Below are 16,767 nucleotides of genomic sequence, written 5' to 3'. Positions count from 1 at the left end.
GGTTTTGCAAGGGTGGATGTTGAAAACTATCTTTGTATATTTTGATAATAAAAAGCTATTTGGGAAAAATAATAAAATATTCATTCACTAAGATTAATGCCTTCTTAAAAAGGCCTCTTAAATTAAAAGCTACAGAAATGTGGTTAAAATAGCTTATTTTAGCAGTGAACACAATCGTTGGTATCCTCACATAGCAGTTTTGTCAGCTAATCCTCAGTGAACATAGTTTTAACTAAAGAAGCTAAACTCTTGGAGATCAGAATTATAGGGGTGTTAGAGGGGTAAGATAAAATCAGAGAAGGGAGGAAGCCTTCTTGCAACATTGTCACGTTTGAAAACTATATATTGCCCTATTTCAATCTGCTTCATAAACCATTTTGGTCACTTCTTCCCAATGAAAATTTAAAAATAAGATCAGTTCTATCTTTGTGAACTCTTGAATTTCCAAGAAAGAATTAAAGTAGTTCCTATTGATGTGATTAGCTATAGCTATATAGATTCTTGAAGGTATCTTTTCCCTTGCCCCCAAAAAGCTCATTTTAGCTTTTAAATAATTTCTGAAACTAATTAATCTCTCTACACACGACCTTGGTTTTTTCCATGCATTATTTTCTTTTAGTACATATCTGATCGCGTCTGTACAATAAAAAACAATATGGCTTTCATGTTCTGGCCATAGCATGTCTTCATAGCCTGATTACATATTACTCCCTTCTCTTTCTCAATTTTTCAGTCAGACTGGCTAGTTGACTAATCTTCACAGAAGATGCACAGTTTAATAGCCCTTTGGGCGTAGCTCCAAATTGTTCTTCAGAATGGTTGGTTGGATAAATTGAAACTCCACTAACAATGTATTAGTGTCCCAGTTTTCTCACATACCTTCCAATATTCATCATTATCTCTTCCTGTCATCTTAGCCAACTTGCGAGGTGTGTAGTGGTACCTCAGTTGTCTTAATTTTCATTTTTTGTCCAATAGATTTAGAGCATTTTTCATACTAGAAATGATTTTAATTTCTTCATCTAAAAATTGTCTATTCCTATTCTTTGACCATTTATCAATTGGCGAATGGCTTGTGTTCTTATAAATTTGAGGTAATTCTCTATATCTTTTAGAAATGAAGCCTTTATCAGAACCCTTGGATATATATTTTTTCCCCCACTTTGCTACTTCTTTCTAATTTTGTCTACCTTGGTTTTGTTTATACAAAACCTTTTTAACTTAATATAATTAAAATTATCTATTTTGCATTTCATAATGTATTCTAGTTCTTCTTTGGTCACAAATTCCTTCCTTCTCCACAGATCTGAGAGTTAAACTATTCTTGTTGTTCTAATTTGCTTATCGTATCGCTATGTCTAAATCATGAACCCATTTCAGCCTTAATATATAGGGTGTTAGGTGTTGATCATTGTCTAGTGTTTGCCATACTATTTTCCAATTTTCTCAGCAATTTTTGTCAAATAGTGTGTTCTTATCCCAGAAGCTGGGGTCTTTGGGTTTAGCAAACACTACATTTTTATAGTCATTGGACTCTTGTGTCTTGTGAACCTAACCCTGTTTCATTGATCTACCACTCTCTTTTTTAGCCAGTACTAAATAAGTTAATATAGTTTTAGGTCTGGTACAGTTTTGGATCTCTTTAACTCAAATTTGGTTTGTCCTTCTCAGGCTTTTTCGCTGGATCAACATCTATCTCCTGAATTAAGTGAAGGTTCCCCAGAATTTTCAGTTTCTTCCTTTCTTTATGTGGTCACTCCCATTCATTCCTATGGATTCTGTAATCATTTTAATACAGATAACTTGCTGATCTATAGAACCAGATCAGCTTCTTGATGGATATTCCCATATCAATTGCCTGAGAAAACCCTCCAATTTGTGTCTAAAGCTAAACTCATCTTTTCCCCAAAGTTAGTTCTACTACTATCCTAGTTATTTAGGAACACTTTCAGAGTTATCTGTGCTCTTCTTCCTTTCTCATTCCTTACATTTATTCAGTTACTGAACACTATCAAATTTCTCATTTTCTCCTTTCCATTCACATGGTCATCTCTTGCCTTATAAATGTCTCCTGAAAACCATAGAGCTAACATAGATCTGAATTCAAACCCTGATTCAACTACTTGTTATGTTACTGTATGACTTTGATCAAGTCATCTTATCTTTGCGACTTAGGGATTAGACTAGATGGAGTCTCAAAAGGCCCTTCTAGCTCTAAAACTGTAATCCTCATTGATCTCTGCCTTAGGTCTCTCGCTTCACTACTTTATCATTCATATGGTTGCCAGTATCATCTTCCTTAGTTACAGGAACTAACATGTCATTTCCCTGTGCAAAACCTTTCAACTCCTTACAGTATCCAGAATAAAATACAAACTTTTCAGCTTGACTCTTCACAATCTGAAACCAATCTATTGTCTTTCTAGCTTCCTTTGGCAAACTCCTTAGCACAATTAAATACCAGCCAAAGTAGACTACTAAGCTAGAGTTTGAATTTTGTGTGATTCCCATCTATACACACTCATAGGTGCCATAGTTTGTTTTATTTTTAAAACTTATTTAATGGAAGCATTTTTCTTCCTCCCACTTCTCTACCTCACAACTTAGAAGAAAACAACAAACATGCTTTGTCGTGTCATTAAGATTTCTATATTAACTATGTTTAAAAATCTGTGGCATTCTGTACCTTGAGTCCATTATCTCTCTTTCAAGAGGTGGTGGAAAACACATTTCATCATTGGTCATTCTATTGATTTGGATTCTTAAATATTTTGTCAGTTCTTCTGTACAATGTTGTTTTGAGTAAATTTTTCTTTTGTTTATGCTCACTTGACTGCATTCCAACATAAAAATCTTCACAGGTTACTCAGAAAATCTCCTTTTTATTACATTTATATACTTCTTGTTTATTCAGTTCCTCAATTGATGAGCATATCTTTACTTTGCAGTCCATCGCTAAAACAAGAAAAATGGTTATGAATATTTTTACATACATTCCTCTTTATTTGATCAGTATGTTGAAGAGACCTCATTGTGGCATAGGCAGCTGGTTTAAAGAGTTTGGTATAACTTGTTCCAAATTTTTCCAAAATGATTGTAACATTTTACAGTTTCAGCAACAGTGCATTAATAACCCTGATTTCTAGCAGTTTCTCAAATTTACCATATTAGGGTTTGTTTGTTTTTTTAACCATTTTTCCAAGCTGAAGCTCCTACTGTTTTCCTACCTCATTTCTAAATTTCAATTTGCTTATCTACCTTCTTTAGATAGGTAAACTATGTATCCTCCTTTCTATTTGATAGTACTCTTTCTCTCATCTGATTATAGCTTGAATCTCCTCTGCAAGATACATTTCTGCCCATGGAATATATGCTTCATAACAGTTTGAAACTTTTTGTCTTTGTTTCCCTAGTGCTTTGAATGTAATAGATACTTAATAAATGTTTATTTAATTGAATTTTGTTGAACTGACTCCAGATAGTTCTCAGTTATAGTTCATTCTTTCTCTTCCCAACTGTCCCCTCCTCATCCAAGCTTTACTCATTTGTCTTTTGTACAAACCTCAAACCTCTTCCAATTCACCCTTCACACTACCGTCAAATTAATTTTCCTTTTTCACAGATAAGATTATGTCTTCTGCTCAGAATAAGCTGTTATTGGTCCACTTTAAGTAACACTGTTGCTCATCATGTACTTTACTAGCCATTTATAGCCTGTGCTCTGCAATTTCCACAATACTTCTTTTTCTCAGCATTATATATCTTGCCAGGGAGCTTTGAACACCCCATATTATCAACTTGGAGTGGAGATAAAAGGGAAAGGACATAAAGCTTCTCTGAAATCAACGTAATCCCCTCCACTAACCATGTAGATTTCTTCCAGTCTGCATAGATCCAACCATCCTTGGGCTCCCATCTTTTTTTTGCATAAGTATGTCAATATTTGCATTGAGGTTTTGTATGATATGAAGAGATATTCTGTGAAAAAAGTTTTACTTCACATTTTCTCTTTAAAATATTAAATAGAAATTTTTGCATAGATGCACAGTGTTTTGGATAACTTTGTTAAAAAATAAATTTGATTTCCTCAGTTTGTTCGTGTTTTATCCCAAACATCTTTTATTCTGAGGAATAGGAATATAGTGAGAGAAGTCCTGTGTTTGAAGGCAAGATCGCCTGACTCTATATCCCATGTCTTCCACTGATTAGCTTTGTGACCCTCAAGCAAGTCATTTAACAACTCTAGATCTTAGTTTCTTTACATGAGGGGATAAGATTAGATCACCTAGGTTCCTTTCAGCTCTAAATCTATAATCCTCCTACAACCTCCCCATTACCAAGTTAGGGTGTAGTTCCTTTGACTTGGGGGAAATGAAAGGATTCAGCATTTTTATGTCATTAAAAAATTCAGAAGTTAATAATTAATAATTTGAGAATGTTATGTGACATTGTTGGTGGAGTTGTAAACTGATCCAACCATTGTGGAGAGCAATTTGGAACTGCCCAAGAAGTTATCAAACTGTGCATTCCCTTTGACCCATCAGTGTTTCTGCTGGGCTTATATCCCAGAGAGATCTTAAAGGAGGGAAAGGGACCCACATGTGCAAAAATGTTTGTGGCAGCCCTCTTTGTAGTGCCTAGAAACTGGAAACTGAATGGATACCCATCAACTGGAGAATGGCTGAATAAGTTATGGTATATGAATGTTATGGAATATTCTTGTTTCATAAGAAACAAATCAGCAAGATGACTTCAGAGAGGCCTGGAGAGACCTACATGAACTAATGCTGAGTGAAATGAGCAGAACCAGGAGATCATTATACATGGCAGGCACAGATTATATGATGTTCAATTCTGATGGACGTGGCTCTTTCCAACAATGAGATGATTGAGAGCAGTTCCAATAATCTTATGATGAAGAAAGCCATCTACACCGAGAGACTGAGAACTGAGTGTGGAACACAACATAACATTTTTCTTCTTTTGTTGTTTGCTTGCTTTTTGTTTTCTCTCTCATTTTTCCTTTTTGATCCAGTTTTTCTGTGCAGCACAATAATTGTAGAAATATGTATGAAAGAAATTGCACATGTTAAACCTATATTAGATTATATGCTGCGTGGGGGAAAGGGAGAGAAAAATTTGGAACACAAGATTTTGCAGGTGAATGCTGAAAGTCCACCTTTGCATATATTTTGAAAATAGAAAGCTATTAAATTTTTTTAAATGAACGTTATATGAGTGGCACCAAAAGTTATTTGAATTTGAAGAAGAAATTATAGGGAAAGTAAAGAATAAAAGTGAGGAAGAAGTTGAAAATGAAAAGTCATTGATGACATGAATGAAAGATATAAGAAGTAAATATAGGAAGTCAGTAATTTGGAATACAGCAGGTCTACTTTAGGCAAATCATTAATGAAAAACAAGTCATTTTCAATTGATTATTGGTCTGTAATCAACTATAACTTTTAATACTGAATGTTCATGTTAAAGGCTTTTCTTTACGTATTAATATCTATTATATAATTCTGTACTTTTATTTTTCTTTTATTTTGTATTTGTATTCATCTTGCATGCTCTCATATGCAATGGCTTTGTTCCATTGATTAGCGGTTGATTTAATTTTTGATGTTCTTTGAAGTATTATTTATGTCTCATTCTCAGAAATTAACTGTATCTTATTTAAGCACTCTTTTCACTCATTGCTTTTCAAAGGTATTTATGACAGAGCTTCATTTCCTCTAAAATATAAGTCCTCGATTTTAAGTATTAGAGAAGAATTTGTATGGGTTACAAATACTTTGATTTTATGTATCTTCATTTTTTAAAAATAGATTTCTAATATACAAGTGCATTAGGTTTTTGTTAATACATTTTACTTTCATATCATCTTTATTTTCTAATATATTCATCCCATGACATGCATGAGTTTTATAACTTGTTTATTCATGGGTTGGCCATAGATAATTAAATAGACATTTTTAGAGGTTTGCAACAAATTACAGTTGCACATGTAAAAATTTAGTAAGTCATAAATATTGTAGATCATTAACTATTTGCTATATAAGTATACATACCTAAATTTATTATAACCAGTGCAATTTTGTTAAAAGCTTCAATGCACTAAAGAATACTGGCTACACAGTCTCTGGGAATGCTTCTTGTTTGTCTCCAGCATCTAGATTCAGTCATAAGATTTTTCTCCTACAATAATCATTTATGGAATATTTCATAACAGAAGGAAATCCAAGTGAAACAAATGCTCCAGCTACACTAGTAGCGGCAAAAACTGTATAACATGTAAAATACTCATCTTTCTCGCATAGAAAGTACAACTTGTTTATGGGGTTCATTGTGTTGTTTTGCTTGTTTTGTCTGTTCGATAAATATGATCAGAATTTTTTTAAAAAAAGGTTTGAGTTGGAGCTTAGAGGCAATTTATATTTGCAGGTGTCCTGTATGGCTCATCTCCCTTCCCTCCATTGTTGCAGACAACTTTATTTCCTTTTCTCTTTAGAAAACTAATATGTCAGTCAAATCTTAATTTTTATTTAATAGTTCAATACTTGTAATCCTTCATCTACAAAGAAGGGAGCAGAGATTCTTTAGGGTCTAATTTTGGTCAACATTTAGTTTAATTTTTCTGTATACAAAAGCATAGTTTTAATACTCTCTAAATATATAAAGAAATAAATTTTCCTTGGAGTTTACTCCAAGTCCCAAGACCTAGTATTCTTTATGATTGTTGTAAAATAACAAAACTAAATGAACTTTTCTGAAGTAAATGTCTAAAGTTGTATATATTAAGAATTTTGGAGAATTTTAAGGTTGTTTAATCCTTTTGCTTTAATTATTATTGTTGCGTATCTACATAAGTAGAACAGTGTTAAAGAATTTGAGTAGAAGCTGAAGAAGCAATAACATCTTATACATGGGGAAAGTTGAAGAATATTTTCTTTAGGGGTAGTAGAAGATGACAGCTTAAATTCTGAATTATATAAATCAGTAATTAAAAGATGAAGTAAGTTTGTAAATGTAATCAAGTATTTTCATTATGAAGCCCTTTTTTGAGCCTTTTTTTAATCAAAGAAAAGAAATTCCCTTTTTAGTACAATAAACTTGATGCAGAATTCTCAGAAAAGTAATTCATTTTGACAAATGTTTCTAGAAATAATTCTCCTTTTCTTTTAGATTTGGGACGCATGTATAATCTTGTATCTCGAATTCAGGATGGCCTTGGAGAATTGAAAAAACTTTTGGAAACACATATTCATAATCAGGGTCTAGCTGCAATTGAAAAATGTGGAGAAGCTGCTTTAAATGTAAGTAATATTTGAGACAATTTGCCAAAATATTGTACATGCTAGTTGCATTTTTCCATTTTTTAAATTTTCTTTGGTTAGTTTTTACTAGAACTTTGACACACACGTTCCGTTTTCATATGAGGAATCCCTTTGGTTATAATTTTTTTTTTTCTTCAATAGTATCTTCTCTTTCCAAATACATCTAAAAATTGTTTTCAACATTCATTTTTGTAAGACTTTGTGTTCCAAATTTTTCTTCATCTATCCCTTATCAATTCCCTCCCAAGATAACAAGCAATCTGATATAGATTAAATATATGCAATTCTTTTAAATATATTTCCATACTTGCATTTTGCGCGAAAAAAATCAGACCAAAAGGGGGAAAAAAACACAAGAAAGAAAAGAGTATACAAATCAAAAGTAAAAGGGTGAAAATACTGTATTTTGATCTATTTTGAGTATCCAAAGTTTTCTCTCTGGATGCAGATGGCATTTTCTTTGGTTATGATTTTATAACAATTTGCACATTTTTATATTTGTCAATTCTCAGATAAAATAGTATTTGCATTTATATACTTAATGATTTTTAGTTTTGGATCTCATTTACTATTTTCATATTGAGTCTTTAAATCAGAGGGGGGAAAGCAGATTTCATAAATATCCAGGAAAATAAGAAAAACCCCCAAAGAACCACATAATTACATGGTGGTATAATTGCCACTAATCACTGAGAAGCCATTGGTTTTTAAACTTTGATATGAGTATTTATTCTGTATTGAATAATTGTCATTTGTATCTATCATATAAGATTATTCTGTAGGTGATTAAGAGATATCTTCAGAGATGATAAAAGGTCGTTTTGACCAAGAATTTTTGTTGTTTCCAGATTATCTGGATATAATATTGAGGAGAAGGTTTTATGTTGTTGCACATCCTTGAACTTTGTAATTATTCACTCATGTTTGAAGTTGTAGAAGGAGAACTATAAAACAAGGGCAATGTGGAAAACCTAGAAAGGATTAGTGTCACATAATGCAGAAACTTTAGAAAGGGAGAAAGAGCAGTTAAAGATATAGTTGGTCATTTAAGAGAGTAGTTTCATTCAAATGATAAAATTAGAAGAGAAATTGCAGGAGACTGAGAGGTATTGGGAAGAAAAGTAAAGGCAACTTTTTCTAGGATTTTATCTATGAAATTGGGAGGTGAGGGTAAAGGCCTGTGAAAAAACTCACCACGTTTTCTTCTATTTCATTATTGTCTTTGTTTTGTATCCGTCTACACACTGCTTTATATGTGTGAATATTGTTGTCTGTCTGATTTCACATACCCTTAAAAATGAAATTAGCTTTTTTTATTTGAAATTTGAACTGTCAAAAAAAAAATGTTTCCCAATAAAATCATTTGTCTTTTAAGGAAATCTACCAGATGATAACTCTTGTTGACTCAAAAACAAAAGCAAAATAATTAAGGAAAACATTCTCATTTATCCAAGTGTAGCAAATACATTTATATTCTTTAGTTCTGAAAGACAATTTTTCAACAACCCTTTTTATATGTGACCTACTCAGTTACTCCAGCTGTAAGTGAATGGGATTCTCTCAGAATTGCAGTTGATATTTTGTTTTAGTGTCTTTGGTTTGGGCTGAAGGACCTCTGGTCCTATGGTTTCATTGGTTTCAGGAACTCCTGAGTTCCTGATAATTTCCTCTACCAATATATAATTTATACCCATTCTGTAACCCAATGTTAGAAGAGGTATCTTGGGAACCTGAGAGACTGGCTTGCCAGAGCCCTCTAGCCAACATTCTTAGAGGTCAGTCAGTAAGCATTTAAATGAGGAGACAAAATAAAGCCAAAGGCAGTCCTTGCCCTCCTTTGGAGACCAAATAAGAAATGGTGGTCTTATAACCTTATCTTTAAAAACATCTAACCTAATGTGGGAGAAAATAGATAAAAAGCTGAAAATGGTAGTGGAAAACAGGAAGGGGAGCAATTATATGTGGAAAGAGCATCCTGCACAGAGAAATGATGAATTTCTGTAGCTGACGTGAATTGATATGGTATTTTCTTCAGAAGACCTCTTCTGTGTGGGATACTGGGGAGATGTAAATTTCAGAGTGGATGTGATAATGGTCTAGAAAGATGTCTGTGGAGACGGTGGTGAAGGTGAGCTCAGCATACATGTGAGACCTAGAACTCAGACCAGTTTGGTAGCTATGTCAGTGAAAAGGAGACAGTTCAAATGATATTGTTGTGTGTGTCAAATCCAGCCAGGTAACCATGTATATTAGCAATCTCCTTATGTTATGATCTGACTTGCCTTGTATTTGTCCATTTTGTTGTTGACTTAATTCTTGAATTTTTGAATTTTCTGTGCTGCAGAAGTCTGGGCAGATAGCTGTACTACTATCCTACGTACAATATTGCTACTCCCCATGGTTTTGTTGGCTTAAAACTCTTGAATGGTCTAAGCTATGAGTATGTACTTTAATTCTTGCCCTTTTCTTTCTAATGTAAAGCTTTCTTGATTAGGTTTCCAAAACTCCAGGAAAATAATTTGTTACCATATCTTAGTCAGATAGTAATTCACACTAACTTAATTACTTTCACATTCATTGTACACTAAAGGATGCTCTTTTTATTTTTATTGATCCTTTGTAATCTTTAATGCACCATTTTGTTTCCCTCCTTATTGCTGTATTCCCTGACATTTCTATAGTGCTCATTGTCTTTTTTTTATTTTGATACCTCTCCTTGAACTTCACTCTTCACTTTACTGCTTTGACAATATATTGTTTTGGCATTTCTCTCTCTCAGACAGTTCTCGTAGTTTATTCAGGGTTTTTTCCCCTTAGGGATTCCTTTTACTATTCTAGAAGTCAGTGTTTCTCTAACCATGCTCTTCTATAGAAAATTCTTCATTTCAAATTCATTTAAACTTATCGTTTATATTCTGATAGCTCCTGTCTCTTTTTTCCTAGTAAATTTATTTTTAATACACATTGCTTTATGAATCATGTTGGGAGAGAAAAATCAGAGCAAAATGGAAAAACCATGGGAGAGATTTTTTTTAAGTGAACTTAGCATATGTTGATTTACATTCAGTCTCCTTAGTTCTTTTTCTGTCTTAGAATCTCCTGTCTTATCATTGTATTTGCCTTGTATCCTCAATTGTCAATGTGTTCTAGATATTTCCATATTGACAATTCTTGGCGTCTCAGTCCTAGCATTATAAAATTGAATTCATTTTCCCCCAATCACCTTCCAGGTTTATTTCTGTCAATGTTTATTCAGCTAGATACCAGATCTTGTCAGGTTTTTGCCTTAAAATATGTTATTGTTCTGGTAGTACCATAGGTATGTTACTCAATTCTTTTCTCACTTTAGTACATCCTCTCACTTTTCTCCAGGTCTGCATCTTTAGCTACCTGCCAAACATTTCTACTTACATATCCTGTTAATACCTGAAAATCTGCATGTCCAAAGCTGAACTAGCACTTACCATCCATAATTTGACCTTTCTTTCACTTTTCTTATTTCTGTAGGTGCCAACATCCTTCTCCCATATACACAGGTTCAAGTCATCTTTTCCTGTTTACTCCACCCATCATAGTATCTCTCATTTGCCCTCTCTTCTCTAATCAAACTTGCCACCATCAAATTGGTCCTTCTCTTTCTTCCATTCCCTATTCTTTTTTCAGTCCATCCTTCAAACAGCTGTCAAAATAGTTAGAACTGTACATTAGGAAAATTAACCTAGAATCCCTTAGTGACGGTATAATCTGATGTTGAAGGCGCTCTATTGTCTGTCCCTCTCCCCTTTCTTAAAGTAAAATAAAGAGCCATGCCCAGTTGATAAATAATAAAAAGACATGCCTAAGGGGCTATAAATTCATGCATATCCTTTGACCTAACAACACCAATACTAGACATGAATACCAAAAGAGATTCAGGAAAAAAAGGAGACAGGGGAAGGAATGACTTATGTATCAAAAATATTCATAGAAGCTCTCTACTTTGGAGTTAAATAGGATAATGGAATAAAATTGGAAATTGAGGAGATGCTCACCAATTAGGAAATAATTATTCTCTGGGCAATGATGAACAAGATGCTCTCAGAGAAAAAAAAAAATCCTGGATAGTCCTCCATAAACAAAAAAGAATTGTGTGTTGTATGTAAAGTAACAGCAATGTTCTGGGATGTCCAGGTATACATGATTTTACTGTTCTGGGTAGTATAGTCATCCATGACTATTCTGAAGGACTTACAATGAAAAATCCTTTCTATACGTAGAGAAGAAACTCTCTATAGATTGAAGCATTCTTTCTTATAAATTTAATTTTTCTTGAGGAAAATGAGAGAGACATTAGGATAGGAGATCTATAATTTCTTTCCCAGCTTTTATGGAAATGTTTTACATGACTTCATTTGTGGTTTCTCTTAATTGTGGATTGAGATAAAAGAGAGAATCCATAACTTTAAATTCTTAAAAACTAATGTAAAAATATGTAACTAGGAGAAAATTTTAAATAAATAAAATGGAAATCATCTCTTTTACTAGCACATGAATACAACATGTGCATTTTTATACCCATGTTTTGCTTCTTCAATAATCTAGTTTCTTCATTTTTCCTTCAGTCCATACAAGTTCTGTTCATTCCTATCAAGAAACCTTTCCTAACTACTTCTGCTGCCATTGAACTCCTCTAACTCCTCAGTTTATTTTTCTTAACTCTACTAGAATAATTGAGTCCTTAGATGACAAGATGATATTTGGTCTTTACTTAAGCATTGAGATAATCAGAATCTAGTTGTTCAGTGGATAGTTCTTTTAATAAGATTCTTCATATTTTAAATAATTTGACTACCTAGTGTATTCATTTCTAATATTAGACTTTGGTTTTTAAATGAAGTGAAAATGGCATTTAACACGTGTTAATTGCTTTTCTATTCCTCTCCAATATCCTGTTTAACTCCAAAGAAAAGACTAGTTGTATTTTCTGATCTCTCTTCTTAATTGTCCCCCAAAGGGTAATCTGAACTGAATGATTTATGTATTTCAACTAATATTAAAAAAAAAAAAAATTAAGTTAACAACTTTGCCATCCAGTAATTACCTTCTTTTGTTTTTTTCTCTCTTTAGGACCCCAAAATGTATGTACAGACAGTGTTGGATGTTCATAAGAAATATAATGCATTAGTAATGTCAGCATTCAACAATGATGCTGGCTTTGTAGCTGCACTTGATAAAGTAAGTATGCATATGTTATAACTGACACCATCTTTTGATGTTGAGTTTTCTTAAACTCTTGTTTTGTATAATTCACAGGCTTGTGGTCGATTTATAAACAACAATGCAGTAACCAAAATGGCACAGTCATCAAGTAAATCTCCTGAGTTGTTGGCCCGATACTGTGATTCCTTGTTGAAGAAAAGGTACTTAGATGGCTTAATGGATTGTTTTTTGGTTTTTTGCTGTTCTTGTTGTTGTTGTTTTTTGTTTTGTTTTGTTTTGTTTTGTTTTTTTTTCTGGAGAAACTGAAATGGAAGTTTTTTTAATGGTGTCACATTTCTTTCCTTTTTTTTAGAAGGAGGTGGGCAATTGGGGTTAAGTGATTTGCCTACGGTCACACAGCTAAGATGTGTTAAGGGTCCAAGGCCAGATTTGAATTCAGGTCCTCCTGACTTTAGGGCTGATGCTTTATCCACTACACCATCTAGCTGCCCCTGGCTTAGTGTTTTTAAAAGAGTCGATGGAAAAAGAATCTGCTCTGACATGTGTGGATTTTTTGATGTGGTATCATCACATCACATCACTGTGGTATCAGTATGTAGTAGAAATGGGACTCATGGGATTGTCTGAAAAGACCTTTTTTCCCATAAAAATATTATGAAATGTGAATATTTGTCATCAGCATTTATATGTTGTATACCAAGTTTCTGTCATTATTCTGAACTTAATTAGAAATTCCATATTGGATGTTTCTCATGTATCTCACATTCTACTTATCAAAAACAGTACTCTTTAGTTTTAAACCCCAAACACTTATCTTCTAAAACTGGCTGTGCCTGTCAGGTGTCTGAGGGTCCCACTGTTGTTCCCACATTGGTGTCCTACGTTCTCCATGTCCCACGTGCCTAGTCATTTGCTGAATCCTTCTGCCCCTTCACACAGATGTCATCCTGCTTCAGGTGCTTGTTACTTCTTGCCTAAATTATTGCTTTAGTCTACTAAGTGACTTCAGAGTGATTTTTAAAGTAGAACTAAGAAACAGCTAGAAGGGAGAAAAGGTATTTGATTTTAGAATAAAGGTGTGCCTTTATATTTACTCAAATGAGCATTTTGAATCCACTTATTACTCAGAAATGTTAATTTCTAGTCTTTCCAAACTGCTAGGTTTTTACTTAATTTTTTTCTCTTAGTTTTAATATATAACTTTTGTAAGACTATATTTAGTTCATGACCCCTTTTTGATTTATTTCAGCTCTAAAAACCCAGAAGAAGCAGAACTAGAAGATACACTTAATCAAGTGGTAAGGTGCTTAAGAAAGAGGACTCTTAGTTTATCTTGATTATTGACTTTATTAAATACCTTTGTTATTGGGGTTTACATAAAATGGGAAGCTAATCAACACTGAGCCAACTCAATGTGGTTTGGGAAATTTATTCTAAAATATTTACTTGAAAGATTATATAGAGATTTTTAGCATTTCATTGAAATATGTTGCCTTAACTCTTAAAAGCACTAACCCCAGATTTTTTTTTGGCCAGCCAATATATAAATGGTGTCTCCTAATATTTTGACAGATGGTTGTCTTCAAATACATTGAGGATAAAGATGTATTTCAGAAATTCTATGCTAAAATGTTGGCAAAAAGACTCGTGCACCAGAACAGTGCAAGTGATGATGCTGAGGCCAGTATGATCTCTAAACTAAAGGTCAGTGTCTCTTTTCCTTTCCAAATCTCATTTTCTCAGGGATTTTTGTTTTGATTTTGAAACCTTTATTAAAGGTGTTAATGCCTGACGTGTGAAACTAGCTAAGCAAGTAACTGGGGGTAATGGGAGCTTATGTAAGTCTTAAGAATTATGTTTTTGCATTATATGAATAGATTCTAATCTAACCTCTGTCACCATGACTCCTTTCCCCCAGAACTTTCTATGGTTCCCCATTGCCTACAGGGAAGAGCTTAGGGTTCCTAATTTTTGGTATTCAAGACCTGTTTTATCTGACCAAATTTGTCTACTCTATATCCCCTGAATACACCTATTCACATTGTGTATCCCCCTTTCTTTTAATGTTCTCCTTCCCTTTCTGTGTCTTTCTACTGCTGCTATATTTGAGCCAGTGCTGTTTTCTAATGTTTCTACCCACTTTATTTTGTTCTTCCCTCCCACCCACCAGCTATAGTCCCTTAAATAAGTTTTGTGGTCCATTTAAAAAAAAAAAAAAAAAAAAAAAAAAAAAAAGGCCCTTTTAATGGTGTATTTAGAGAAATCTAATTCATCCCCAAAAATATTTATCACAACCCATGAAGTAATCTAGAATTCATTGTGATGATCTAGAAATCATTTCCAGCAGATAACCTAGTGTGCTGGACATCTTTCCAAGATGATATTTTAAACCATCCATATTTAGCATATTGTATGCAGTTCTAATTAATTGACTTAAAGTAAATAAGAACAATAATAATTAGTATTCATATTGTGTTTACTCTGTGTTAAGAAGAGCTGGATCCTCCTGTCAATGCTCTGGGGTAGGTGTTCTTATTATCCCCACTTTACAGATAAGGAAATTGAGCCAGAGATTAAATAATTTCTCTGGGTCACATAGCCAGGAGCAAACTGAGGCCTTCTTGACTCCAGATACTAACTACACTACCAGCTGCCTAACACATTATGTGGCTAAGGAAATCGAAGGGTAAATAAAATGATTGACCTGAAGTGATTTTCATAGCATCAGAGACTAGGTAGATTAATAAAAGGAAAGCAAAGATCCCCTAAATCAGTAAAATAATAAAATTTGGAAGGTGAAAATTTAGATGGTTTGTGTTTTTTTTTTTTTTAATCACAGTCTTGGGAATCAGAATCAGAATAGTAGACCATTTTGAAGCTTTCAGATAAGTAGTTAAAGGACAAATAAAATTAAATGCTTTGCACAGTGGATAATAAAGTAGTTTAGTATTATTTGCCATGTGTGGCAACTTCTCCCTCTACACCCAACTCTGATAAAATAAAATAATTTGTCTTTAATATCATAGGAGACAAAATATTCTCTGTGTATCCTTCTTTTTTAAGTTTATTACTGACACAAACCATCCTCTGTACCATTATTTCCTTCCTTGGAATAGGAATAGAGTGAAGTGAGAAAAGGCAGGGCGTACCCTCCTCTTATTCCTCCTTTCCCTCAGCACCCCTGCTGTTACCCAGGACTAGTTGCTTGTCTAGGAGGCATCATCTTAAATTCCTTTCTGATATTTTTATTTACTTTCTACCCTCTGTTCTTATGCCTTGTTCAGTTCTTTATCCCACAAGGCCAATACAGCTTTCATAATGTAATTCCTAAGTCAATCAGTTTGAACTGAAAGCACAGATGGATCTTACTTTTTTTTTCCTTTTGTGTACCCAAAGACCATTAGCATCTATATGTGACATTGCCATGTAGGGTCATGAAAAGTTTGGTAAGTGTGAGACTTAGGTAGCTTTTTTGTGTTCATCTGTTTTTCTTACAAATTATTAGCAGAAAAAGCCCTTAACAGATTTCAGAATGTCTGGGTCTTTGTTTCAGGGGCCAGTGATGAATGGAAAAATCTGTTCCGTTCTACCCTGGAGCAGAGAGTCAAGAAACCCTGGTTGAAAGCTGCAAATGCTATCAGTAGAAAGTGAAATAAATGTTTTCTGGGGCTCTTGGAAAGACAACAGGGATGGATGAGGGTGACCAATATGACTAATAGAACATTAATAGAACATCCCTGCCCCTAATGTCTCCAGGAAAATTCTTGAAGCTGGGAGTTTTCCCCTTTGTATTGTCCTGCAAGTAAGGAAAAGACTAGTTTTATAAGAGAGCTATGTTCCTGTCATCTTAAATTGGAGTGCACTTTGTTACAAAAATATTGTTAAAACATAATAGTTATATTCTCTAAAATCTTCAACCAAGTGGCTTAAATATATTCAGCTTAAGGAATGTTTTAAATTGAAGATTATGTATCATTTTTACATATGTAATAATTTACTGCAATTTACTGTTGAGTATCAAGTAATGAATTTTAATTAAAACTTTTAAAATCATTTATGCAATTTCATTTAAATTTGTAAAATGAATAGTAATTAGCATATACTTAAATGACACCATTTTTATTTCTAGTTTCATATTAGTGGTATGCATAGTGCTTATGAATTGATTTCTAAGAAAGTATGTATATTTTGCTTTATCATTAAGGAAATTTATCTTTTATATTGAAAT

General features: G+C 33.3%; 1 protein-coding gene across 6 annotated transcripts in view; it reads left to right on the top strand.

The window, feature by feature from the left end:
* CUL1 (cullin 1) overlaps positions 1-16,767 on the top strand; it is an 84,196-nt gene that overhangs the window by 56,690 nt on the left and 10,739 nt on the right. For all 6 annotated transcript variants that reach the window (XM_074267602.1, XM_074267601.1, XM_074267603.1 and 3 more), the window contains exons 9-13: positions 7,189-7,319; positions 12,447-12,554; positions 12,633-12,739; positions 13,789-13,837; positions 14,112-14,243. In XM_074267602.1, coding sequence (XP_074123703.1) covers positions 7,189-7,319; positions 12,447-12,554; positions 12,633-12,739; positions 13,789-13,837; positions 14,112-14,243 — 527 coding nt within the window. The remainder of the gene's footprint in view (positions 1-7,188; positions 7,320-12,446; positions 12,555-12,632; positions 12,740-13,788; positions 13,838-14,111; positions 14,244-16,767) is intronic.

Source organism: Sminthopsis crassicaudata, chromosome 5 (assembly GCF_048593235.1).
Source record: "Sminthopsis crassicaudata isolate SCR6 chromosome 5, ASM4859323v1, whole genome shotgun sequence".
Lineage (NCBI taxonomy): Eukaryota > Metazoa > Chordata > Mammalia > Dasyuromorphia > Dasyuridae > Sminthopsis > Sminthopsis crassicaudata.
Note: the sequence above shows the minus strand (reverse complement) of the source record. Positions and strands in the feature narration are given on the sequence as shown.